We start from the raw sequence: 27,484 nt of genomic DNA, 5'->3' as shown, positions 1-27,484 counted from the left end.
TTAAGCTACAGCATACGCCATCCTTTATGAGTTCACTTTTTATGACTGCGCTCCTTTGGTTAGTTTCATTAAATGTGAGAGACCCTGTGCTGTGTCTGCCTGCGTGTTCTTCGCAGGTTAAGATTGAGTTGCCTGTGCACATCCATGAGAAGCATCACGTGCTGTTCACCTTCCACCACATCAGCTGCGAGTTCAGCAGCAAGAAGAGAGAAAGCGTGGAGTCGTTGGGTAAGACCTGCCTTATCTGTGCCTGTGTGTGTGTGTGTGTGTGAATTTGTAATACTATCTTTGTGGGAAGCAAATGTCCCCACAAGGATAGAAATATGAGGAAAATTTATCTTTGTGGGGACCTTATGCTGGTCCCCACAAGGTCAAGAGGCTGTTTTAGGGTTAGGACTTAGGGTCAAGGTTACAATTAGGTTAAGCTTAGGGTTAAGGTTAGGCATGTAGTGGTTGGGATTAGGGTTAGGGTTAGGGTTAGAGGTTACGGAATGAATGTAGTCAATGGGAAGTCCTCACAAGGACAGCAGTACGGGACAGTGTGTGTGTGTGTGTGTGTGTGTGTGCCTGTATGTGTATGGGTGTGTGTGTGTCCTTGGTCTGTGAAATGTGTGTAACTCCGTTTGTCAGTGGGCTACTCCTGGGTCCCCCTGCTGAAGGACGGGCGCTTGCAGTCCTCCGAGCTGCAGCTCTCTGTGTCTGCCAGCCTGCCAGCCGGGTACCTGTGGGACAAAGCCCAGGACTCCAAAAAGGTGAGCGTCTCCACGGGCCTACGCTTCGCCCGTCCCGTTTCCCAGCTCAGTGCCAACAGGAGCCACCCAGCTAACGCGAAACGCAGCTCACAACGCTGCCGCCGTTGTGGTGGCAATGTTACAACGTTCGCCAAACGTTCCACGAGCGTTGTGAGGACGTTTTGTGTTAGCTGGGCATATGTCAGTAAGCGCTTAAAATGTGAAGCGTTCAGATTCATCTTAGCATCCGGTTGTACGAATGAGTTGGTTTTAAAATACCATCGACTGACACTGATTCAGACCTGATATTATCGCGCATCACTAAAACCGACCTCAGCAGGCTGTCTTTCTACAGGCTGGAGACGCAACGCTGAGCTCCCAGCATCCTTAGCGCTGAAACCCGTTACCGTTCTGTGTCTAATGCTGCGATGTGATTGGTGCTCCTCCTGCTCTCGTTCCCCCCCCAACCTCCCCCCCCCCACAGTCAGCTCCGGACGTTAAGTGGGTGGAGAACGGCAAGCCGCTGTTCAAAGTGAGGACCCACGTGGCGTCGACGATCTACACCCAGGTATGCTGGTTATACCCACAGCCGCTCGCGCCGCCCACATCTGTCTCACCCACGCGGGCCAATTCACACGGAAAGGGCCCTGGAGTGGCGTGATGTTCACATTGTGACCGCAGATTAGCTTAACCTGCACCCGAGTAAAAAGGGAGGTAGTTCTCTCGTGATCTCGTGATAGCTGATTGGTGCTTTTGCGGTGTTCTGTTGTTCTGATTGGTGATAGCTGATTGGTGCTTTTGCAGTGCTCTGTTGTTCTGATTGGTGATAGCTGATTGGTGCTTTTGCGGTGCTCTGTCTTCTGATAGGTGATAGCTGATTGGTGCTTTTGCGGTGCTCTGTCTTCTGATTGGTGATAGCTGATTGGTGCTTTTGCAGTGCTCTGTATTCTGATAGGTGATAGCTGATTGGTGCTTTTGCGGTGCTCTGTCTTCTGATTGGTGATAGCTGATTGGTGCTTTTGCGGTGCTCTGTCTTCTGATAGGTGATAGCTGATTGGTGCTTTTGCGGTGCTCTGTCTTCTGATTGGTGATAGCTGATTGGTGCTTTTGCGGTGCTCTGTTGTTCTGATTGGTGATAGCTGATTGGTGCTTTTGCGGTGCTCTGTCTTCTGATAGGTGATAGCTGATTGGTGCTTTTGCGGTGCTCTGTCTTCTGATAGGTGATAGCTGATTGGTGCTTTTGCGGTGCTCTGTCTTCTGATTGGTGATAGCTGATTGGTGCTTTTGCAGTGCTCTGTTCTTCTGATTTGTGATAGCTGATTGGTGCTTTTGCGGTGCTCTGTTGTTCTGATTTGTGATAGCTGATTGGTGCGTTTGCAGCGCTCTGTGTTCTGATTGGTGATAGCTGATTGGTGCTTTTGCAGTGCTCTGTTGTTCTGATTGGTGATAGCTGATTGGTGCTTTTGCGGTGCTCTGTGTTCTGATTGGTGATAGCTGATTGGTGCATTTGCAGTGCTCTGTGTTCTGATTTGTGATAGCTGATTGGTGCTTTTGCGGTGCTCTGTGTTCTGATTGGTGATAGCTGATTGGTGCTTTTGCGGTGCTCTGTTGTTCTGATTTGTGATAGCTGATTGGTGCTTTTGCAGCGCTCTGTGTTCTGATTTGTGATAGCTGATTGGTGCTTTTGCGGTGCTCTGTGTTCTGATTTGTGATAGCTGATTGGTGCTTTTGCGGTGCTCTGTGTTCTGATTGGTGATAGCTGATTGGTGCTTTTGCAGTGCTCTGTTGTTCTGATTTGTGATAGCTGATTGGTGCTTTTGCAGTGCTCTGTTGTTCTGATTTGTGATAGCTGATTGGTGCTTTTTCAGTGCTCTGTTGTTCTGATTTGTGATAGCTGATTGGTGCTTTTGCGGTGCTCTGTCTTCTGATTGGTGATAGCTGATTGGTGCATTTGCAGTGCTCTGTTGTTCTGATTTGTGATAGCTGATTGGTGCTTTTTCAGTGCTCTGTTGTTCTGATTGGTGATAGCTGATTGGTGCTTTTGCGGTGCTCTGTGTTCTGATTGGTGATAGCTGATTGGTGCTTTTACAGTGCTCTGTTGTTCTGATTGGTGATAGCTGATTGGTGCGTTTGCGGCGCTCTGTGTTCTGATTTGTGATAGCTGATTGGTGCTTTTGCAGTGCTCTGTTGTTCTGATTTGTGATAGCTGATTGGTGCTTTTGCGGTGCTCTGTTGTTCTGATTGGTGATAGCTGATTGGTGCATTTGCAGTGCTCTGTTGTTCTGATTGGTGATAGCTGATTGGTGCTTTTGCGGTGCTCTGTGTTCTGATTGGCCCATTTCAGGATCTGCACCTGCACAAGTTCTTCCAGCACTGCCAGCTGATTCGCTCAGGCACTGAGGACAGCCCAGCAGAACTCATCAAGTATCTAAAGGTGAGAGATGCTCCTCTGTCTTCTCCTGCTTACCCCTCTCTCTTTCCTAAAAAAACAACGATACTGCAGTAAACACAATAACTACGGTAGTTCATTAGCACGATGTGTGATCCCTGAATCATAGTTTCTGTCATTGTTAGTCCAGTCCGTTTTTGAATGTGTCTTCCTCCACCTCTACATGTGTGTTAATTGGCCAGCAAGATGTTTTCAAGACGTGGAACAAAGGCAGAAGGTTGCAGGATGTTACCAGATTACACCAGCCATGAGTTTGACCACATCAGTTTCATTTTGTGTAAAATTCAATAGAATTCAACAAAATTTGCCCACTCTTTTTCCCCCTGACTATAATAGAAAGCTGCTAGTTGCTATGGTATGTGCACCCCTCCCCCCCCCCAGCTTAAAATGCATAGGTCACATGAGACGTTCTCCCGCTCTCCCTTAATACCAAAGACATGGTTACTATGTGAGGTGCCGGAACCATGGTTAAGAAGGCAAATCAAATCCAATAACCAATCAAATAAATCCCTCCCTCCCTCCCCTCCCTCCAGTGTCTGCATGCTATGGAGACCCAGGTCATCATCAAGTTCCTTCCCACCATTCTGGTCCAGTTGTTTGAGGTCCTCACCACGGCAACCAAAGAATCCCACGAGATCGCCGTCAACTCCACACGGTGACCCCCCCACTCCCCTCCACCCCCCAACACGCACAGTCACAAATGCATGATTTTACAGCACCTGTTGTGCAGTTTATTTGTTTTTCACTTATTTTGCATCCTTTTGCCTGAGTGATATTGGCCTGTTGCAAGAACAGAACAGAACAGAATAGAATAACTGTTTTTCCCACTGGGAACTTCAGGAAAGGATGAAGGAAAACTCGATTGGATTATTCATTGTAGGAGAAGCCCTTTTCCAAGTTCTTAACAGAGCTTAAAACCGGTAAATATTTACCTGAGTGATTTCAGGTTGAGTAACTTGTTGAGTGCATGGGAACGGTGACCCGACCTAGGATTGAAACCTACGTCCATCTGGTTGCAAGGCCCGCCTGCCTAACGGTTGCGGCATCCTCTGTCTCCGCAGCGTGATAATCCACATCGTCTCCCGCTGCCACGAGGAGGGCCTGGATCAGTACCTGCGCTCTTTTCTCAAGGTGTGTCGTGCCTGTGCGCTCCCTCCCCTTTGCTGTGCCTGAGTGTGGGACAATGCAGGGCAGGGGTCCATTGCTGAACGAGTTTATTCTGTCGCAAACGGAACTGATTAAAGCAGTGGTTTCCAACCCTGTTCCTGGAGATCTACCGTCATGTACGTTTTCATTTCAACCTTGACAAAGCACACCTGACTCTACTAATTAGCAGCTCAATGAGATGTGTAGCTGTCGAATGAGGCGCGGCTTTGTTAGGGTTCGAGTGAAAACCTACAGGACGGTAGATCTCCAGGGACACGGTTGGGCAGCTATGATGTAGAGCAAGCGAGTCAGCTGTTTCAAAATAAAAGTCCCAAAAGGTTTATGCGACTTGCAAACCAAAACCCTTTGAATGGTTTCTTTGGAGAATAACAGAATCATTTTGCAACAACAATAGACACAGTTTTTGTTTTCATGTATGTCTTGAATGCCTTTTTGGAAATGATCTGCCATCTTGGCTCCTAACCAGAACACCCCTGCTCTGTGCCCGCAGTATGTTTTTATGACCAATAAGATGGCGGGAGGAAGCTCAATGACCACACACGAAGTCCTGGCCACCGCCGTGACTGCTATCCTGAAACAGACCGCTGATGTCATCACCAGCAACAAGCTGCTCAAGGTGAGTGTGTGTGTGTGTGCGTGTGTGCATGTTGGTGTGTGTGTGTGTGTGTGTGTGTGTGTGTGCGTGTATGTGCATGTGTGTATGCGGGTTGCACACGTGTTTGTATACAAATGAATTACCTAGCTAATGTTGGGCCAAGTGGTATAGAGGGGGCCACATTGAATGTTTTCTGAAGCCGGAGATACAAGTTGTTCCCATCCTGTCCAGCAGATGGCACTCTATCCCACACAATCAACTCAGGTTGCCGTTTTTTTTCCTACTGTACACTCAGTGCAGAAATGCTGCCTGGATCTATTTCCTCATGAACTTTAACTTAAGCCATTCAGTTGTGAACATGCCAGACATTCTGCTGTAGATTGCCCCAAGGTACCCAAAGTAATTGAGTGTGTTAATTTAGAGATGCAGTCTCCAAGTGCAGTCAGAGCTCCCTGACTGGCCCCCCTGGACTCTTAATATCAACTCCAGTGTATTAGTCAGTATATTAGTTTTGGCAGGAGCTTCTGATGTTCTCACCTGGGTGTGTTCTGGGGTTCACTCTTTCACATTTCCCATGCTTCCCCCCCCCCCCCCCGCAGTACTCCTGGTTCTTCCTGGAAACCATGGCCAAGTCGATAGCGCAGTACCTGCAGGACGGAAACAGGATAAAGGTGCGTGTCTCTGCACCTGTCCGGCATGGAATTTCCCACTCGCACGGGCCTTTTGGATTAAAAAAAAAAAAAAAAAAAGAAAAAGTTGGCGTGTGAAAAAACTCCTTTCACTTCCTAATTCCTTGAAACCTGGTGAATGCGGAAACAACCTTGTTGGTTTTAGGTCCCGGGGGCGGGCCGAGAGAACAAAGCCATCATAGAGGCTTAGTCATGTGATTAAAACCTGATCTCCTGCCTGTGCTCTCACCCACGGCCGCCACGCTTCCCTTGCTTCATGATTTAATACATAGTGTATATAGCATGTACATGGGGTGTGAATAGTACAGTGTAAATAGCGTGTACATGGGGTGTGAATAGTACAGTGTAAATAGTGTGTACATGGGGTGTGAATAGTACAGTGTAAATAGTGTGTACATGGGGTGTGAATAGTACAGTGTAAATAGTGTGTACATGGGGTGTGAATAGTACAGTGTAAATAGTGTGTACATGGGGTGTGAATAGTACAGTGTAAATAGTGTGTACATGGGGTGTGAATAGTACAGTGTAATAGTGTGTACTGGGTGTAATATACAGTGTAAATAGTGTGTACATGGGGTGTGAATAGTACAGTGTAAATAGTGTGTACATGGGGTGTGAATGTAAATAAAGTGTGTACATGGGGTGTGAATAGTACAGTGTAAATAGTGTACATGGGGTGTGAATAGTACAGTGTAAATAGGCGTACATGGGTGTGAATAGTACAGTGTAAATAGTGCGTACATGGGGTGTGAATAGTACAGTGTAAATAGTGTGTACATGGGGTGTGAATAGTACAGTGTAAATAGCGTGTACATGGGGTGTGAATAGTACAGTGTAAATAGTGTGTACATGGGGTGTGAATAGTACAGTGTAAATAGCGTGTACATGGGGTGTGAATAGTACAGTGTAAATAGGGTGTGAATAGTACAGTGTAAATAGCGTGTACATGGGGTGTGAATAGTACAGTGTAAATAGCGCGTACATGGGGTGTGAATAGTACAGTGTAAATAGCGTGTACATGGGGTGCGAATAGTACAGTGTAAATAGTGAAGTGTAAATAGCGTGTAAATATTGAAGTGTAAATAGCGTGTACATGGGGTGTAAATAGTACAGTGTAAATAGCATGTAACTAGTAAGGTGTAAACAGCGTGTAAATAGTAAAGTATAAACAAGTGTACTTGGTGTGTAAATAGAAAAGTGCTCTGTAAAATGTTAAATTAAATTTTGCGGAGTACATGTGGTGCCTGTTGGACCCTATGTCTGCTGTTAGTGATGAATGAACACTTGACAGATTACCGTGTGGGAACACTGCCACTTACAGATTCCCTCTCACTTTCACGTCAGTTAAATAAAATGCTTGGCATGCTTGGAGTGACATTTGAATTCATTGTGCGATACATCAGCGGTATATTTTTCACACAATTAAAACTTGACACTTTCATTTTTTTCTGGTCTCTTGCTTTGTCTGTCACCTTTTCTCGCTTTCTGTCACTGGCAGTTTTTCCCGTCTCTGACCCCAAATCGTCTCCCCCAATCTCTCTCTCGGCCTCCAATCACTCTGTCACTAACTCTGTCACAGAGTTATAATGCAGCTTCATCGCTGTAGGTCTGACAGGGTTATAATGCAGCTTCATCGCTGTAGGTCTGACAGGGTTATAATGCAGCTTCATCACTGTAGGTCTGACAGGGTTATAATGCAGCTTCATCACTGTAGGTCTGACAGGGTTATAATGCAGCTTGATCACTGTAGGTCTGACAGGGTTATAATGCAGCTTCATCGCTGTTGGTCTGACAGGGTTATAATGCAGCTTCATCACTGTAGGTCTGACAGGGTTATAATGCAGCTTCATCACTGTAGGTCTGACAGGGTTATAATGCAGCTTCATCACTGTAGGTCTGACAGGGTTATAATGCAGCTTCATCACTGTAGGTCTGACAGGGTTATAATGCAGCTTCATCGCTGTAGGTCTGACAGGGTTATAATGCAGCTTCCTCACTGTAGGTCTGACAGGGTTATAATGCAGCTTCATCACTGTAGGTCTGACAGGGTTATAATGCAGCTTCATCGCTGTAGGTCTGACAGGGTTATAATGCAGCTTCATCGCTGTAGGTCTGACAGGGTTATAATGCATCGTTCAATCACCTGTAGGTCTGACAGGGTTATAATGCAGCTTCATCCTGTAGGTCTGACAGGGTTATAATGCAGCTTCATCACTGTAGGTCTGACAGGGTTATAATGCAGCTTCATCACTGTAGGTCTGACAGGTGTTTATAATGCAGCTTCATCGCTGTAGGTCTGACAGGGTTATAATGCAGCTTCATCACTGTAGGTCTGACAGGGTTATAATGCAGCTTCATCACTGTAGGTCTGACAGGGTTATAATGCAGCTTCATCACTGTAGGTCTGACAGGGTTATAATGCAGCTTCATCGCTGTAGGTCTGACAGAGTTATAATGCAGCTTCATCGCTGTAGATCTGACAGGGTTATAATGCAGCTTCATCGCTGTAGGTCTGACAGGGTTATAATGCAGCTTCTTCACTGTAGGTCTGACAGGGTTATAATGCAGCTTCATCGCTGTAGGTCTGACAGGGTTATAATGCAGCTTCATCACTGTAGGTCTGACAGGGTTATAATGCAGCTTCATCACTGTAGGTCTGACAGGGTTATAATGCAGCTTCATCGCTGTAGGTCTGACAGGGTTATAATGCAGCTTCATCCTGACGTAGTCTACAGGGTTATAATGCAGCTTCATCGCTGTAGGTCTGACAGGGTTATAATGCAGCTTCATCACTGTAGGTCTGACAGGGTTATAATGCAGCTTCATCGCTGTAGGTCTGACAGGGTTATAATGCAGCTTCATCACTGTAGGTCTGACAGGGTTATTGCAGCTTCATCATGTAGTCATGACAGGGTTATATGCGCTCATCCTGTAGGTCTGACAGGGTTATAATGCAGCTTCATCGCTGTAGGTCTGACAGGGTTTAATGCAGCTTCATCACTGTAGGTCTGACAGGGTTATAATGCAGCTTCATCACTGTAGGTCTGACAGGGTTATAATGCAGCTTCATCCTGTAGGTCTGACAGGGTTATAATGCAGCTTCATCGCTGTAGGTCTGACAGGGTTATAATGCAGCTTCATCCACTGTAGGTCTGACAGGGTTAATGCAGCTTCATCGCTGTAGGTCTGACAGGGTTATAATGCAGCTTCATCACTGTAGGTCTGACAGGGTTATAATGCAGCTCATCACTGTAGGTCTGACAGGGTTAAATGCAGCTTCATCACTGTAGGTCTGACAGGGTTATAATGCAGCTTCATCGACTGTAGGTCTGACAGGGTTATAATGCAGCTTCATCCTGTAGGTCTGACAGGGTTATAATGCAGCTTCATCACTGTGTAGGTTCTGACAGGGTTATAATGCAGCTTCATCACTGTAGGTCTGACAGGGTTATAATGCAGCTTCATCATGTAGGTCTGACAGGGTTATAATGCAGCTTCATCGCTGTAGGTCTGACAGGGTTATAATGCAGCTTCATCCTGTAGGTCTGACAGGGTTATAATGCAGCTTCATCCTGTAGGGTCTGACAGGGTTATAATGCAGCTTCATCCTGTAGGTCTGACAGGGTATAATGCAGCTTCATCACTGTAGGTCTGACAGGGTTATAATGCAGCTTCATCACTGTAGGTATTGTCTGACAGGGTTATAATGCAGCTTCATCGCTGTAGGTCTGACAGGGTTATAATGCAGCTTCATCCTGTAGGTCTGACAGGGTTATAATGCAGCTTCTTCACTGTAGGTCTGACAGGGTTATAATGCAGCTTCATCGCTGTAGGTCTGACAGAGTTATAATGCAGCTTCATCGCTGTAGATCTGACAGGGTTATAATGCAGCTTCATCGCTGTAGGTCTGACAGGGTTTATGCAGTACATGTAGGCTGACGGTTATATCAGCTTCACTGTAGGTCTGACAGGGTTATAATGCAGCTTCATCGCTGTAGGTCTGACAGGGTTATAATGCAGCTTCATCACTGTAGGTGCATGACTCAGGTGTTAAGTAATGCAGCTTCATCACTGTAGGTCTGACAGGGTTATAATGCAGCTTCATCACTGTAGGTCTGACAGGGTTATAATGCAGCTTCATCCTGTAGGTCTGACAGGGTTATAATGCAGCTTCATCACTGTAGGTCTGACAGGGTTATAATGCAGCTTCATCACTGTAGGTCTGACAGGGTTATAATGCAGCTTCATCACTGTAGGTCTGACAGGGTTATAATGCAGCTTCATCGCTGTAGGTCTGACAGGGTTATAATGCAGCTTCATCACTGTAGGTCTGACAGGGTTATAATGCAGCTTCATCACTGTAGGTCTGACAGGGTTATAATGCAGCTTCATCACTGTAGGTCTGACAGGGTTATAATGCAGCTCATCTGTAGGTCTACAGTAATGCAGCTTCACTGTAGGTCTGACAGGGTTATAATGCAGCTTCATCACTGTAGGTCTGACAGGGTTATAATGCAGCTTCATCACTGTAGGTCTGACAGGGTTATAATGCAGCTTCATCCTGTAGGTCTGACAGGGTTATAATGCAGCTTCATCACTGTAGGTCTGACAGGGTTATAATGCAGCTTCATCACTGTAGGTCTGACAGGGTTATAATGCAGCTTCATCACTGTAGGTCTGACAGGGTTATAATGCAGCTTCATCACTGTAGGTCTGACAGGGTTATAATGCAGCTTCATCGACTGTAGGTCTGACAGGGTTATAATGCAGCTTCATCCTGTAGGTCTGACAGGGTTATAATGCAGCTTCATCACTGTAGGTCTGACAGGGTTATAATGCAGCTTCATCACTGTAGGTCTGACAGGGTTATAATGCAGCTTCATCAGCTGTAGGTCTGACAGGGTTATAATGCAGCTTCATCACTGTAGGTCTGACAGGGTTATAATGCAGCTTCATCACTGTAGGTCTGACAGGGTTATAATGCAGCTCATCCTGTAGGTCTGACAGGGTTATAATGCAGCTTCATCACTGTAGGTCTGACAGGGTTATAATGCAGCTTCATCACTGTAGGTCTGACAGGGTTATAATGCAGCTTCATCGCTGTAGGTCTGACAGGGTTATAATGCAGCTTCATCACTGTAGGTCTGACAGGGTTATAATGCAGCTTCATCACTGTAGGTCTGACAGGGTTATAATGCAGCTTCATCACTGTAGGTCTGACAGGGTTATAATGCAGCTTCATCACTGTAGGTCTGACAGGGTTATAATGCAGCTTCATCCTGTAGGTCTGACAGAGTTATAATGCAGCTTCATCACTGTAGGTCTGACAGGGTTATAATGCAGCTTCATCACTGTAGGTCTGACAGGGTTATAATGCAGCTTCATCACTGTAGGTCTGACAGGGTTATAATGCAGCTTCATCACTGTAGGTCTGACAGGGTTATAATGCAGCTTCATCACTGTAGGTCTGACAGGGTTATAATGCAGCTTCATCGCTGTAGGTCTGACAGGGTTATAGTGCAGCTTCTTCGCTGTAGTTTTGATGGGCAGTTACGAGCTCACGTGCAAACAGACGGTCCGGTCGAAGGCTGTGTTTCTGTGTCTGCGCACATCGGCAGCTCATAATAAAGCTCCTCAGAGGGCTGCTGACCTGCCGCGGCAGAGAGAAACCGGAGCTCTCTGACACGGGGGCGATGGCGAAACGTTGTTTTACGCCGACGCTGTGAATGTTTTCTTGCTCATGCTGGCTCCGCGCTGCTGCCCTTCTTTTTTTTGGCCTGGGTGTCGGCGAGGACATCGCGGCCACCGCCATTTTGTTTCCACACTCTTTGTTGTTGTTGTTTTTTCTTTGGTTTTTTTGGTGATGTAACGCAGCCAGGCTTTCCACTAAATCAGTCGTGCGCTACCCCCCGACTCCCCCCCCCTCCCGCCCCCCGTAGATGCCGCGCCCCCAGCGGTTCCCGGACAGCTTCCACCAGGCGCTGCAGTCCCTGCTGCTCTCCATCATGCCCCACATCACCATCCGCCACGCCGAGATCCCGGAGGAGGCGCGCTGCATCAACCTGAGCCTCGCCGGGCTCATCAAGGTGCGTCACCCGACCCCCCCCCCCCCCCCCCCCCCGCCAGTCACCATCACCTCCCCCCCCACCAGCACCACCCCCCCCCCCCCACCAGACCTGACCCCCCGCCAGTACACTGACTCCCCCCCCAGCACACACCCCCCCCAGTACCACGACTCCCCCCCAGCACCGACCCCGCCATACCCCCACCCCCCCAGCACCCCCCCCAGCCCACCTACCCCACCCCCCAGCACCGACCCCCACCAGTACCCAGACCACCAACCCCACCCCCGCCAGTACCCCCGACCCCCCACGTACCAGCCCGACCCCAACCCCCCCCCACGCCAGTACCGCCACGACCCCCCACCCCACCGCCAGTACGCCGCGACCCCCACCCCACCCCAGTACCGCCAGCACCCACCCACCGACCCCACCACCGCCAGTACCGCCACGAGTCACCCTCTCATTCCCAGCCCGCCCCTGATCTCACCCTTATCAGCTTCCATCAGGATGACTCATCGCCCCCACGATTTTTATGCATGTAATATCTTCATTGGAAATCTGAAAATAAAAGGCAGCTGTATGCCTTCATTCCATTTTTGGGGGCTGGAACAGGGGAAGAATCGGTGTGCAGCAGCCTTTTAGCATTGTGTCCGGGGAACACGCCGCACTTTCACTGTTTGCGTTGTGTTGCCGTTGCCGTGTGCGCCGTTGCCGTGTGCACCGTTGCCGTGTGCACCGTTGCCGTGTGCATTGTCATGTGACTACTGTCTCCTCTTTCCGCACAGCGCTGCTTCACCTTCATGAACAGGGGCTACGCCTTCAGCCTGGTCAATGACTACATGTGCGGCTTCAGCCTCAAGGACCCTAAGGTGCGGTACGGCAACACAGCTGCAGTGCCCCCTGCTGGACAGTGCGGTGGCACAGCATCATTACCTCACATTGCACTGATTTCCTTTTTAGCAGACATTCTTATTCCAGAGTGACTTACACTGTAAGAGGACCTAAGGGCATCTGTGAGTCATGGGAGCAGCAGGGACAAGTCCAGCGAACTACATTTCCCAAGTGTATACACAGCATTCGCTGAAGCGCTCTGTAAGATCGCGTGCAGATAACGTCGATGAGAAGCCATAAAAACCATAAAAACACCATAAATAACCTGAATTGATTGCATGACCTTCTAAGACCCAGAAAGTCATTGCCTTGTTGGGGACTTGAGTCTAGTCTTAATCTTAAGAGCCATATATTCTGCCATGCTGAGATCTACTAGGGATGTTCAATAAAAAGGATGTTGTTGTTCTGCGTTGGATGCTGGCCAGTGGTTCTAATGATATTAAGCAATAATGGCCAGCACTGGACCATTATTTATGTTAATATGCTAAGCTGACCGGCCTATGTAGCTGTCCCTGTGATTCGTAACTTCAGTTCCCCCAAGCGTGGTGCTGCAGTATGAATGCCGCCAGATGTTAGCGTTAGGGTTAGGGTTTTTTTTTTTATTAAGAACCTAAATAACAGTTTTCTTTTATTATGGGTTGTCTATGAGGGGTTGCATGGTTGCGTAGTCATGTTGCCTGTCCGGTGTCTGCAGTGCGCACCGGTGCAGTACAGTACAGCCTGCGTTTGCAGTTGCAGTGTGCACCAGTGCAGTTGCAGTGTGGTGTAGTGCAGTTGCAGTGTGCACCAGTGCAGTTGCAGTGTGCTCTGGTGCAGTTGCAGTGTGCTCCTGTGCAGTTGCAGTGTGCTCCAGTGCAGTTGCAGTGTGCACCGTGCGTTGCAGTGTGTGTCAGTGCTGTGCTCTGGTGCAGTTGCAGTGTGCTCCTGTGCAGTTGCAGTGTGCACCGGTGCAGTTGCAGTGTGCTCCTGTGCAGTTGCAGTGTGCTCTGGTGCAGTTGCAGTGTGCTCCAGTGCAGTTGCAGTGTGCACCAGTGCAGTTGCAGTGTGCTCTGGTGCAGTTGCAGTGTGCTCCTGTGCAGTTGCAGTGTGCTCTGGTGCAGTTGCAGTGTGCACCGGTGCAGTTGCAGTGTGCTCCTGTGCAGTTGCAGTGTGCTCTGGTGCAGTTGCAGTGTGCTCCTGTGCAGTTGCAGTGTGCACCGGTGCAGTTGCAGTGTGCTCCTGTGCAGTTGCAGTGTGCTCTGGTGCAGTTGCAGTGTGCTCCTGTGCAGTTGCAGTGTGCCCGTGCAGTTGCAGTGTGCTCCAGTGCAGTTGCAGTGTGCTCCGTGCAGTTGCAGTGTGCTCAGTGCAGTTGCAGTGTGCCCTGTGCAGTTGCAGTGTGCTCTGGTGCAGTTGCAGTGTGCACCGGTGCAGTTGCAGTGTGCTCCGTGCAGTTGCAGTGTGCACCAGTGCAGTTGCAGTGTGCTCCGTGCAGTTGCAGTGTGTACCAGTGCAGTTGCAGTGTGCTCCTGTGCAGTTGCAGTGTGCTCTGTGCAGTTGCAGGCAGGCAGGTGTGCTCCGGTGCAGTTGCAGTGTGCCTGGCAGTGCGTGTGCACGTGCGTGCAGTGTGCTCTGGTGCAGTTGCAGTGTGCTCCTGTGCAGTTGCAGTGTGCACCGGTGCAGTTGCAGTGTGCTCCTGTGCAGTTGCAGTGTGCTCCGGTGCAGTTGCAGTGTGCTCCTGTGCAGTTGCAGTGTGCACCGGTGCAGTTGCAGTGTGCTCCAGTGCAGTTGCAGTGTGCACCGGTGCAGTTGCAGTGTGCTCCTGTGCAGTTGCAGTGTGCTCCTGTGCAGTTGCAGTGTGCTCCTGTGCAGTTGCAGTGTGCACCGGTGCAGTTGCAGTGTGCTCCTGTGCAGTTGCAGTGTGCACCGGCGCAGTTGCAGTGCAGCCAAGCGTTTCCAGCAGCTCAGCTTCCTACAGTCTCCCGCCGGAGGGAAAACGCCTTTTCGTTACAAGCCAGAACGATTCTAAGTACCCTGTTGAGAAACGCGAGATTCATCAAAATTCTGGCACAACACGGAAACGGTGTCATTCCAGCAAGTGTTACAACAAATGTGGGTGGAGTCGCTTTGCAAGTGCAGGGGGAGGGGGCCTCTAGTGGCGCAGCCCGTAGAGCGCCATCCACGTGCTCAACACGAACCGCGACGTCGGCGGTTCGAATCCGACCGCTGACCTTTGTCGCACGTCGCACGTCGCACGTCGCACGTCGCACGTCTCTCTCTCTCTCCCAATTCTTCCTGTCTCTCTCTACGCTGTTCTGTCAAATAAAGCTGAAGGAAAAAAAGCCCAAAAAGTATATTTAAAAAAAACATTCTTGCGCTACGTATGACAAGCCAGAATAAGCCAAAAAAGCGATGCTGGCGTCCGAGGCCCTTCGTCTGGTAGGGAGTGGTGTCATTTGTAATGTGTGCGTACGCCAAACGTCTGGTAGTCATGTCTGGACCATTAATGATGACAAAGTGCTTTTCGTGCGGTTCATTCGTGGCAGAGACAACAAAGACAATACAGATTTTCCTGTGTAGTCCCTCTGGAAACCCCCTATCCCACACCCCCACAAACAAATCCCAAATTCCTAATGTGTAATACAAACATAACACAAAAGTGAATGTGAAATAAATGACATGTATCAGCAGTTGCTAAATGGCTTCCACACATTTATTTAACATTTTATCTGTCATTGTTAACAACGCTTTGGATAAGCGTTTCTTGCTTCACTCAATTGTCTCTCATAGTTTGTTTAGTTTTTGTTTGTTTGTTTTTTTTGTTGCTACAGTTCTTTATTAACGACAGCTTTTCCAAACAGGTGCTGACGGAGATGAAGCTGGAGTTCCTCATGGTTGTTTGTAACCACGAGCACTACATCCCGCTCAACTTGCCCATGGCGTTCGGACGAACCAAGCTGCAGCGCGTGCAGGGTAGGCGCTGACGTCTCCTCGCCTGCGCGTGACCCCTCCCACAGCTGCAGCTGGCCAATCGCGTCGCCCTCACCCTCCACCACACCCACCCGCGTAACCCCTCCCACAGCTGCAGCTGGCCAATCGCGTCACCCTCACCCTCCACACACCCCCCACGCGTTACCCCTCCCACAGCTGCAGCTGGCCAATCGCGTCACCCTCACCCTCCACACACCCCCGCCTCCCCATTTTGTTTTAGTCTGGCTGAATGGTTGGGTCTATCTTCACGCTTAACAACAGTCACATTGCATTGGGGCATCACCCACAATGCTTTGCCAGAGGGGTTTGTTTTGTTTAAACGTGTTTTCTGTGCACCGACCCTTAAGGTGCTTCATAAAATTATGCATGGAATTCTTATGAGGTTTTTTTTTTTTTTTGTTTCTGTTTCTGTTTCTTTTTTTTATACCTGGGGTCAGACTTAATTTCATATGCAGTGGAGCGTTTCAGCACAGTAGGTAAGGTGACGCCCCCCCCACCCCCCACCCACCACCGCCACCCCCTCCCTCTCTGAGAGGCGTGGCCTAACATAACCCGGCTCGCTCACTAACCTTTCTGCCGAGCCTTTTTGTTCTGGGATGCGCACAATCACTAACGGGCTCCTTATGCTTTGCAGCGCACTAGAGCTTCGCAACTCTTTTTTTTTTTTTTTGAAAACACAGTGAGACATGGGCTCAGTTTCACAAAGCTGCAATGCTGGAGGTAGCCAGACAAACGCACTAAAGTAAAACCCGGAGCCCTCCCAAATATGGAATATGGACTGAGGTAAAAAAGCAGTTATCCTCGGTAATCCTGTTTGTGAAACGTCCACCCGCTGACCCCCACCCCCCTGGGGCTGATAAGGGTGTGTTTCGGCTGCCAACCTCCCAGTATAATCTGGAAACGGTTTGTCCCGGTTTGCCAAAATAGTTTTTTTTTGTGTCGCCCTGATTGCTTCAAAGCCTGAATCGAAATCGTAAAAGAGCGGGCCGGCGGCTCTCTGAGAAAAACATCTCCTGTTCAAGTGCACAGCGGGCTGCTCTTATAGCACCTTAGCACCTTAGCAGCAACAATCCGATATGAGAAGGACCGTCCTTAGTAATAAGTATTAGATGCTTTTGAAATCCTCTATGTTTCTGGCATTATGAATTCAAGCTCTGATATGTTTATGTAATCAGTGTAGGGGTGGTGTCTTTCTAGAGAAGGTCTCTCATGCAAACACATGCCTGTCTTTCTGCATTGGCTGAAACATAACCCGAGAGTCATGGCTTGAGTATGCGCTGTTTCCGCAGAATCGTAAGTGTACTCTGGACAGAACTGCTTCCCCTGTCTTGCACACACGCCCTGCCACGCAGTTGCAGTGCCTCGAAGTTAAAGGCTTCAAATGTAATGGAAACTTTTGGTCGGGGTGACAATATGGCCACCACATTCAAACATCATCATGGCTGAGCAGTGCAGATATGTATAATTAGCTGAGTAGTCCCTTTCGAAGCTGATACACCAGTGCACTGCTCTTTATGTCCAGCTCACAGGTGTGTGCCTCAGTTCTGGCTCTAACTAGTCTTACAGTGTAGGTCCCAAAATTCCCTTGTGTGAAAGTCCTGCCATACATATAGAATCACTGGATGAGCATCACATAAAAATAAAAAACTGGGGTACATTTTGGGCAGGGAAGGGTGGATGGGGTAGGCCGTGTCAGAAATTTCTCTCTGTCAGAAATCTGTCAGTGGCAGGAGCTGCTTTGGTCTAACGTGGGGGCTCAAAAATGGTGGCCTGTGCAGGGGGGGCGGGGGGTTTGAGGTGCTCGTCAGGTCTGAGCTTTGACCCCTGACACTCTGTGAACTTTGACCCAATGACCATCCATGAACTTTGACCCCTGACCCTTCGTGAACTTTGACCCAATGACCATCCATGACCTTTGACCCCTGACCCCTTCCATGTGCGCGCCGCAGACCTGGGCCTGGAGTACAGCCTGACGGAGGAGTACTGCCGGAACCACTTCCTGGTGGGCCTGCTCTTGCGGGAGGTGGCTGAGGCCCTGAACGGCTGCCCGGAGATCCGGCAGCTGGGCGTGGCCGTGCTGAAGAACCTCATGGTCAAGCACGCCCTGGACGACAGGTACACCACGTCCAAGGTGAGCGCGGCGTGCGGAGGGGGCCAGCGTCGGGGGAGGGGGCCGATTGCCCTCCGCGGCTGGGGGAGGGGGGGGGGCGTCATTTCCTTTTCAGCATGGATATTTTTCTCAATTTGTCTGTTTTCCTGGGCTGGCTGAATTGAAACAGATTTGATCCCCGACCCTCTAAGATTCTCTCAGATCTGTCTTGACACTGGAGAGCAATTTTTTGTTTTTCATATGATAGGCAGAAAATCAGGTGTTGCATCGAGGAGACAATCGGTTATTTCGTCGATCGAATGCTCTCTGGGCACTCCGGTTTCCTCCCACAGTCCAAAGCCATGCATGTAGACTAATCGAAGACTCTGAATTACCCATAGGTATGAGTGTGTGTTAATGGTGTGTTGGATTAGAGGCCCATCCAGGGTGCATTCACCCAGTGCATGCTGGGATAGGCTCCAAAATGTACACAATGCACATTCCTACTGCGAGTTGCCAGTGCTAGAGGTTAATCTATAACTTACTGTCATCGTATTAATGCAAAAGTCCAATGTCCTCAATAAGGGTGTGTTGCACGCAAATGAGCAGATAACGTAACAGAACGCTGCTGAATGTTTATATGTTCTACAGACACAAGGTTGCCTGACGACGATTGCCATGAGCAGAATTTGAGAAATGCTCATTCTGAAGTTCCCAGTTATTTACTGATCATTACAGTTTTTTAGTGTTGTTTCTTAGGAAATCGAGGTCGCAGAATATGCGAAGCCAAATAATCACTCGTTTTGAACAACAATAAAAAAAGTCATTCTGAATCAGAAGATGAAAGAACCCAATTTTTTCTCAGAGAAATTTGCGAAATCTGCATTCCATGACGGTTTCGCACACTGACTGAGGCCATGCTGTGTGGCATACAGCCAGAGGATTGTGTCGTTAAGGAAGATTTGCAGACGGAAACCTCATGTGTACTGTTAAACCCCTGTGCGGTGTTTAACAGTAATTACACAGTACTGTATTCGATTAAAGGCTACCTTGACTGACAGTTAAATCCAGGGTAGGGCAGCTTGATTAATTGCCCTACTTAAAAGCTTGGCTGTTTAAGGATAATCTTGCTGAGCTGCACACCATTCGAAATGTTGACACTCAGGTTTACATTGCGAGTGTCCTGTCGTGTCCTTGAATGAAACAGTGAAACGTTTAGTTGGCAGTGTTACCTTTGCAGTGATGAAAAGTGGTTGACTGTGTGCATGTGTTTCTTCGTGTGCGTGCTTGTCTGTGTGTGTATGTGTGTGTGTGCTTGTCTGTGTGTGTGTGTGTGCGTGTGTGCTTGTCTGTGTGTGTGTGTGTGTGTGTGTGTGCTTGTCTGTGTGTGTGTGTGTGTGTGTGTGCTTGTCTGTGTGTGTGTGTGTGTGTGTGTGCTTGTCTGTGTGTGTGTGTATGTGGGTGCTTGTCTGTGTGTGTGTGTATGTGTGTGCTTGTCTGTGTGTGTGTGTGTGTGTGTGTGTGTGCTTGTCTGTGTGTGTGTGTATGTGTGTGCTTGTCTGTGTGTGTGCGTATGCGTGTGCTTGTCTGTATGTGTGTGCTTGTCTGTGTGTGTGCGTATGCGTGTGCTTGTCTGTGTGTGTGTGTGTGCGTATGGGTGGTCATGTATGGACTCGTGCGTGTGGGCGTGTGCAGAACCAGCAGGCCCGAATCTGCGTGCTGTACCTGCCTCTGCTGGAGCTGCTCTATCAGAACCAGAAGCACCTGTGTGCCCGGCTGACCACGCCCACTCCCAGCCTGGCACTGGCGGTGAGACATCTAATAAAGTTTTCTGATTCAAACACAGGCCTGTTAGTGTCTGTTAGTGGCTGTTAGATCACAGGCTTGTTCAAACACAGGGCTGTTAGAGTCTCCTTCAAACACAGGCCTGTTAGTGTCTGTTAGTGGCTGTTAGATCACAGGCTTGTTCAAACACAGGGCTGTTAGAGTCTCCTTCAAACACAGGCCTGTTAGTGTCTGTTAGTGGCTGTTAGATCACAGGCTTGTTCAAACACAGGGCTGTTAGAGTCTCCTTCAAACACAGGCCTGTTAGTGTCTGTTAGTGGCTGTTAGATCACAGGCTTGTTCAAACACAGGGCTGTTAGAGTCTCCTTCAAACACAGTGCTGTTAGTGTGTCAATGGAATTGTGTAGTAGTCACACAACCGACCATCACCCAGATATCCAGTGACCCCGAAGTCGGCCAGAATTGGTGCCGGTCCAGCCCGCAGTTGTTATCTGGGGGACAAAAATAGTTTGATGTTTGCTATTGCGAAATCTATTGGGGGAAAAAAAGCCATAGCGGTGGCTGTTTAATGTTATGGGCCTACAATTTTTAAATGTGAAACGCGTCAAATGAAGGTGACGTGAGGTGAAGTCGGCTCTTGGCTCGTGCAGGCCTCAGGAGATGACCTCACGATGGCGTGTGCGTCGGGAGACCTTCGCAGGACCAGCGCAGCCGCGGACAAGGAGCACGGTGAGGCCCCCGGCGTCTCCGCAGCTGCGCAGCCAGGTCCCAGCATGCACCTCTCCGACTCAGCGTCTTTCTACGGCCTTTCCTGCCAGCAGGACGGACGATATTCTGAAGCTTGATCTCGTCAACATTTTCAGACTGAGGAAATATCTGTGTTTGTGTGTGGGTGTGTTTCTGTGTGTTTGGGTGCACAGTATTTTTTTGTTGTTTTTTTTTTTGTGTTCCAGTTTGTGAACGTGTTTCTGTGTGTCAATGCGATTGTGGCTGCGGGTGTTTTATTGTGAACGTGCTCGTGGTTGGAATGTGTTCCTGTGTGTTTGGGTGCACAGTTCGCCGCTGTGTAAATGCTGTGCTCATATAGGCTTTTGACGATAGGCTGTGTTTACCGTGTGAGTATATGGGCCTGTCTCAGACCTGCCGACAGTATTTTTGCATTGAGTGAGCGAGGGTGGAGTTGGGGTGTTTGAACAGAGTCTCGCTTCACCCCCCCCCCCTTCCCAGCAGGCTTTGCGGCTCAGAACGGGCACGTGGTGAGGAGGGATGATTCCCGAAGCTCCCTGTTCACGGAGCCGGCCGCTCAGGAGAGCACGGACGGGGTGAGCGAGCGCCGCCGCGACACCGCCATCACACCCCTGCGTAACGCCCGCTGTGATGTCATCAATCGCACCATAACGCCCGCTATGATGTCATCAATCGTACCGTAATGCCCGCTGTGATGTCATCAATCGCACTGTAACGCCCAACACTGTAACACGCTGACAGCCCTGCTGTCGCACGCTGTGAACACGTATAACCATGGAGCTCAGAGCCGCAGATTCTGCTGACGATGTTGTCAACGGCCTCTTGCCCCCCCCCCCCGCCCCCGCCCCACTCCCCGCCTCTCCTCCCCCCCTCCCCCCACCCAGATCAACAGGCGGCGTTCCACCATGAGTACGCTGCCCCCTGTTGGCCGACTGGGTCCGTACGAGGTCAAGGGCCTGCTCCTGTGTTTCCTGCACATCGCCCGGACCGTGGCGGAAGGTCAGTCGCGACCCCTCTGACCCGCTGACACAAGCCTCGGGCTGCGGAAGACTAGTCCGCACAAGAGGAATACTGTCTCTCTGTCTCTCGGTTCTGGTTTCAGTAGCGAGCCTTCCGCGTTTCAGTACCGCGTTCTCTGGCACTCCGCTCGCAGATCCTTTTACGTTGTGAAACGCCGGGCCTGGCACTGCCCGCACGGACATACCCGCGCGTGTGGAACCACCCCGCCCGCTACGCCACGCAGCGGCGTGTCTGTTCTCCTCTGAAACCCCCTGGAGAGACAGTCACTTGATTTCCCACCGCTTCTGCCAGTCGAGAGCGCTGATTGGTCGGCCTCGTGATGATGACTGTCTGACCTTGTCTGACCTTGTCTGTCCACAGAAACTCTGCTGTCCTACTGGAACAAAGTGGCTCCTCAGGACATCATGAACTTCCTCGGTCTACTGGAGTGAGTGTGACCCCCGGGCACCATAGATATAATAGCATTCGATTTTGAGGGAACCATAGATATGACCACATTAGATTTACAAGGAACCACAGATGTAACGCCATTTGACTTTGCAGGCACTATAGCTTACAACCGCAATGTATATTGAAGGCACCGTAGATGTAGCCACGTTTGATTTTGCAGTCACCACAGATATAACAGCATTACATTTTTCTGGCACCACAGATATAACAGCATTAGATTTTGTTTTTGTTTTTTTCATTTCACATTATGTCAGAACTATATAGTTAAGTCTGGCAAGCTGGGTGAACGGCCCTTCTGTTATTGCGGAACAGATGAAGAGGCGCAGATGAGCAGAGGTGGGTAACCCAGCTTCAAAGAGTAAAAAGACTGACCATGTATTTGCTCCACCACCATGCACTAAACCAGCTCTTCAGCATGATAGGAGACCTAATTATTGTAATCAGCTGGTTTAGTGCATGGTGGTGGAGCAAATACATGGTCAGTCTTTTTACTCTTTGAAGCCGGGTTACCCACCTCTGCAGATGAGGAGCTGACTTTTAGGATTTCCTAAGAATACTCCGGTTCAGTCCGTTCCGACGAGACCGCCTGACCCCTTTCTCCCCATCCTGTGGGATTCTGTGAACTCAGTCTTGTTTTCTTTGTGCGGGACGGCCGGGGAGTCGAGCCGCCGTCGCGGGGGCCTCTGGGACACGTTTCCCGCCACCGAGCGCATTCCATCGCCCCGCCCCGGGAGCGGTCCCGCGGGGGGACCTCTTGTTTTTTTTGGGGGGGGGGGGGTCGTGCAGGATGTCTTTGATCAGCTGTGGCCGCGCTGTGTTTTCCTTCTCTTCCAGGACGTGCCTGACGCAGTTCAGATATATCGGGAAGAGGAACATTAGCAGGTGAGAAGGCCGCCTTTGAATGCTGCATTCAGAAGTCGAGGTCGTCATGGTGAATTTCTGGGAAGTGGGGCTTCTGTGGAATCTAGGGAAGATCCAGCAGTTATAACAGGATTTGCATGATACACATGAAGGTTGGATTCAGCTCGTTAAATGACCTTAAGGTCGCTCCTTTAAAAAAAAAATAATGCGCTTGCATGTGTGCACGTGTCTGTGTTTGCATGTGTGTGTGTGTCTATGTGCGTGTGGTCATGTGTGTGTGCGTGCATGGGTGTATTTGTGTGTGTGTGTGTGTGTGTGTTCATGTGTGTGTGTGTGTGTGTGTGTGTGTATGTGTGTGCGTGCATGGGTGTGTTCATGTGTGTGCATGTGTGCGTGTGTGCGTGTGTGTGTGTGTGTGTGTATGTGTGTGCATGCGTGCGTGTGTGTGTGTGTGTGTGTGTGTCTGTAGGAGTCAGGACCCCTGGGTGTCGAAGCACTTCTCTCCAGACAGGAAGTCTCAGACCATGCCGGTCATGCGGAGCAGAACGGGCCTCATGCAGGCTAAGATCCAGCAGTTCGGCACCATGGACACCTCGTTCACCCTGAGTACAGGTGCGGCTCGCACCCCTCCCGCCAACTGTCAACCGTCACCCGCCGCAGCCGCTCACCAAGGGCTCAATCAAATCAAATCAATTTTTTTTTTACCGAAAACTGTCACTTTAAGGACACTTTACAGAGTAGCAGAAAAAGCTAAACCAGGCCTGAGCCGCCAGATGGCCATGAGGTTTAAAAAAGCCCTTGCCCAGTAGGGAGAAAATCCCTCAGACAGTGACAAGAAACAACTCCCCGATGGGAAGAAAACTTTGGAGGAACCCGGCTGTGGAGGGGGAGCCCATCCTCCACTGGCCAGCCTGGTGTATAGTAGAGGTAGAATGGATGTAATAGAAATGTAATAATGAATTAATCTGTCGCGGCAAATACAATGGGTTGAGCAGGTTACAGCTGGGATAATAAACTAGCTGGAAAGGTAGAAATGTCCAAATAACTGACGCTGGTCACTGCTGTCGCCGCTCAGTCGCCGGACCCTCGGAGGCAGAGATCAACCACCAGTCTCTGCTGGAGGGGAACATCTCCGCTGAGGTCTGCCTGACCGTGCTGGACGTCATCACCCTCTTCACCCAGAGCTTCAAGGTCAGCTGGCCCTCCCTGCGTCACACACCTGCGATATGCTGCTGTTCTGTTTTCCCCAATATTTTATGTAAAATAGCTGCGTCAAACTTGATTGATTGATTGATTGATTGATTGATTGATTGATTGGATGATATAGTTCATTTTGTTGATTGGTGGATGGAGTCTTTGCTTGGTTCATTGATTGTTGGATTGGGTCATTGCTTGGTTTGTTGATTGGTGGATTGGGTCATGGCAGGTTCGTCGATTGGTTGACCAGCTTGTCTTTTGCCTTGTTCTCTCACCTCAGAGTCAGCTGCTGGAATGCGATGGCCACAACCCCCTGATGAAAAAGGTGTTCGATGTCTACCTGACCTTCCTGAGGGTCGGCCAATCAGAGGCTGCGCTCAAGCACGTCTTCGCCGCCCTGAGAGCCTTCATTACCAAGGTGACGGCAGAGGACTGCTGCTCTACAGATGCAAATGAGATGTGTACATGTGTATGAATTTGAGCTTTCTGCGGATAAAGTCATTAGTGTGGAGCACTGATGTCACAGAGGGAAGTTTATGGGGAGCCGTGATGTCACAGAGGGAAGTTTATGTGGAGCAGTGATGTCACAGAGGGAAGTTTATTTGGAGCAGTGATGTCACAGAGGGAAGTTTATGTGGAGCAGTGATGTCACAGAGGGAAGTTTATTTGGAGCGGTGATGTCACAGAGGGAAGTTTGTGGGTTGGAGTTTGAGGTGTCACACAGATTCCTGTCTCTCACCCCTGGAGTGTGTAAGTTATTTGAGCGTTTCCCTGTTTCCCGTTTCCCGTCCAGTTCCCGTCGGTGCTGTTCAAGGGGCGGGTGACGCTGTGCGCGGCGATGTGCTACGAGGTGCTCAAGTGCTGCGTGTCCAAGCTGGGGGCGCTGCGGGCCGAGGCGTCCGCCCTGCTCTACCTGCTCATGAGGAACAACTTCGAGTACACCAAGAGGAAGACCTTCCTGCGCACCCACCTCCAGGTCAGCGCCGCCGCCCGCCGCCGCACGCGCTCAGACGCCACCGCTACGCGGTTCTGGAGCGTCCGCGCCGCGCCCTCACGAGCCTGACATCACAGCATGCCGCACAGATGAGGGACAGTTCGCTTTTAGTTTCTGTTTTAATTCGGTGTTTATTTTTAGACATAGACATCCGTTCATCGCACGCGATAACGTGCTGGGCCAATTGAAAACACTGAAACTGAAAACCACAGAAATGACAGACTGTTCTTTTATGCTAATTGAAAATGGAAAACGGTCCTAGCTGGGTAAATCAACCTTTTGATTTCTAGGAAAAAAAAACATTAACAGGTGCTGCCCATGTGTTACAAACCAACCATTCAGCATTGAGCACACATTGCCCACATGTTGTTTATCACCCAATAAGCGTTGAAGGAAATGCCGCCCATGTGTTTTTTTGTTTTTGCCAACTTGTTATTGGGGAAAACACGTTCCTTTTAAATTAATCTCCGTCTGGTGGCCTCCTTGATGGCGGCTAGCACCGGACGGCTAGCCGCAGTAACGGCACAAACAGAAGACCGGGCTGCGGCTAGCTATGGAAGGCGCTAACGGACGTTCACCTGTCGCAATGTGTGTTACCCTTTCCGTGGAGGTTTTTTTTTGTAGTTTTTTCGGTAATTATTGCACAATATTTTTTTGCATTCACTGGAAGGATGGGGGGGTATTGCAGCGCGTTCTCATAGCGCGTCCTATCATCTGATGTCGCTCTTTCATGTCGCTTATGGCACAGACTCATTAAACTGCTCGTTTGAGGTTGGGTTCAGGTCAGCACTTTGACCGGGCCGGTCTTTCATTTCGTTCCATTTCAGCCATTCAGATGTGGAGTTGTTTTTTGTGTTTCGGATTATTAGCAGTGGTTTCTGCCTTGCTTCTCTTCCACGAATACCATTTTTGCCCAATTCTCGTTCTTATTGTGAAGCCATGAACCACTGACCTCAACTGCGGCTAGAGAGGACTTACACAACTTTCACAGAGCATTTACATTGCATTTGTACCGTGGGATACGCGCTGAAGCAATGCAGGTTAAGTACAACGGCAGTGCCTTATCCAGGAATCGAACCTGTGACCTTTCGGTTGCAAGCCAAGCTCCTTACCCACTGTGCTGCGCTGCCGCCCGAGATAATGGCTGTCTGGGGCCCGTCCGTGCGCCGCGACGGTGCCTTAACAGGTTGAGCCCCCCGGCAGCTCCTTCGCTGTGCTATCTCTAAGCCGCGTTTTCCCGGGAAAGTCAGACACGGCTTTGCTTTCCCTCGCCCTCCACGTTACCAAGCATCCAGAAAACAGCGCCCCACCCCAGCCTGGAGCACAAGCCAGAGCGGCGGCGTTCCGTAAAAAACCACGGGCTCACGGCGTCTCCTGTCTGTTCTCTGTGATCTGTAGGGGGGCGACACGTAGCTCAGGAGGTAAAAGCGGTTGTCTGGCAGTCGGGGGGTTGCCGGTTCGATCCCCGGCCTGGGCGTGTCGAAGTGTTCCCTGAGCAAGACACCTAAGACTGCTCTGGCGAATGAGAGGCATCAGTTGTGTAAAGCGCTTTGGGTAAAAGTGCTATGTAAATGCAGTCCATTTACCATTTTACCGTTTTCCCGTGCGCTCCAGATCATAATCGCCGTCAGTCAGCTGATCGCGGACGTGGTGCTGACGGGCAGCTCGCGCTTCCAGGAGTCCCTGTCCGTCATCAACAACTTCGCCAACAGCGACAAGGCCGTGAAGGTACGTTTTCCTCGCGTCGAGCCTCCGGGCGCGGCGACGCACGCGACCGGCGTCATCCCGCGCGGAGCCTTTGCCTGGCAACGGTCCTTACGAACGTTCCCTCGATAGACCTGTACAGCGCCTTCGTAAGCAGTGCGTAGCGCCTTCATAAGCACGTCGTAGGCATTTATAAGTGCCTATGTCAGTGAAAATCGAACAGGCCTAAGGCGTGTTCTGTGACCAGTAAAGCACCAAACTGACAGGACTGTGACATAATCAGTGGCACCACTCCATGTGCCTGTACGTGATTGTTGACATAAGCGTTTATGAATCTCTGCGTAGTGTTCATAAAGGTTCTACGTAGTGCTCAGGAAGGAGTTACATATTGCTTGTGAACCGGCACATAGGGTGTTACCACCATTTTCTACTGCAGGCTACTCTCCTGACAGTTTGTTTTTAAAAATTTCCCACATGCGTTACGTACGCGAGCGTGTGAGTCGCGCGCGCGCGCGTGTGTGTGTGTGTGTGTGCGCGGCGCGTGTGTGTGTGTCGCGCGCGCGTGTGTGTGTGTGCGCGGCGGCGCGTGTGTGTGTGTGTGCGCGCGGCGCGTGTGTGTGTGTGTGCGTGTGAGTCGCGCGCGCGTGTGTGTGTGTGTGCGCGGCGGCGCGTGTGTGTGTGTCGCGGGCGCGTGTGTGTGTGTCGCGGGCGCGTGTGTGTGTGTGCGCGGCGGCGCGTGGCTCACGCGGGCTCCCCGTGTCTGCGCAGATGACCGCGTTCCCGGCGGAGGTGAAGAGCCTGACCATGCGCATACGCACGGTGCTGATGGCCACGGCGCAGATGCGGGAGCACGAGCGCGACCCCGAGATGCTGCTGGACCTGCAGTACAGCCTGGCCCGCTCCTACGCCAGCACGCCCGAGCTGCGCCGCACCTGGCTGGACAGCATGGCGCGCGCCCACCTGAAGAACGGGGACTACTCTGAGGTGAGCTCCGGGGGGGGGGGGGACTCTCTGGGTGAGCTCAGGGGACTGGGTGGCTGGGGGGGTGGGGGGCGTGAGGGGGGGGGCCACCTGACGGCACCTGAG

General features: G+C 50.1%; 1 protein-coding gene across 1 annotated transcript in view; it reads left to right on the top strand.

Annotated features, from left to right (window-relative positions):
* Positions 1-27,484, top strand: part of dock11 (dedicator of cytokinesis 11) — a 77,586-nt gene that overhangs the window by 32,283 nt on the left and 17,819 nt on the right. Inside the window, 24 exon segments of the mRNA XM_064325647.1 lie at positions 117-228; positions 631-752; positions 1,216-1,299; positions 3,076-3,165; positions 3,714-3,835; positions 4,242-4,311; positions 4,838-4,963; positions 5,542-5,613; positions 11,571-11,717; positions 12,479-12,562; positions 15,422-15,533; positions 17,501-17,682; positions 19,336-19,449; positions 20,076-20,154; positions 20,653-20,747; positions 21,057-21,171; positions 21,553-21,619; positions 22,477-22,524; positions 22,973-23,115; positions 23,579-23,694; positions 23,981-24,118; positions 24,494-24,676; positions 26,309-26,422; positions 27,167-27,382. Coding sequence (XP_064181717.1) covers positions 117-228; positions 631-752; positions 1,216-1,299; positions 3,076-3,165; positions 3,714-3,835; positions 4,242-4,311; positions 4,838-4,963; positions 5,542-5,613; positions 11,571-11,717; positions 12,479-12,562; positions 15,422-15,533; positions 17,501-17,682; positions 19,336-19,449; positions 20,076-20,154; positions 20,653-20,747; positions 21,057-21,171; positions 21,553-21,619; positions 22,477-22,524; positions 22,973-23,115; positions 23,579-23,694; positions 23,981-24,118; positions 24,494-24,676; positions 26,309-26,422; positions 27,167-27,382 — 2,751 coding nt within the window.

Source organism: Anguilla rostrata, chromosome 3 (genome assembly GCF_018555375.3).
Source record: "Anguilla rostrata isolate EN2019 chromosome 3, ASM1855537v3, whole genome shotgun sequence".
Lineage (NCBI taxonomy): Eukaryota > Metazoa > Chordata > Actinopteri > Anguilliformes > Anguillidae > Anguilla > Anguilla rostrata.
This window is presented reverse-complemented; position numbering and strand designations above follow the sequence as displayed.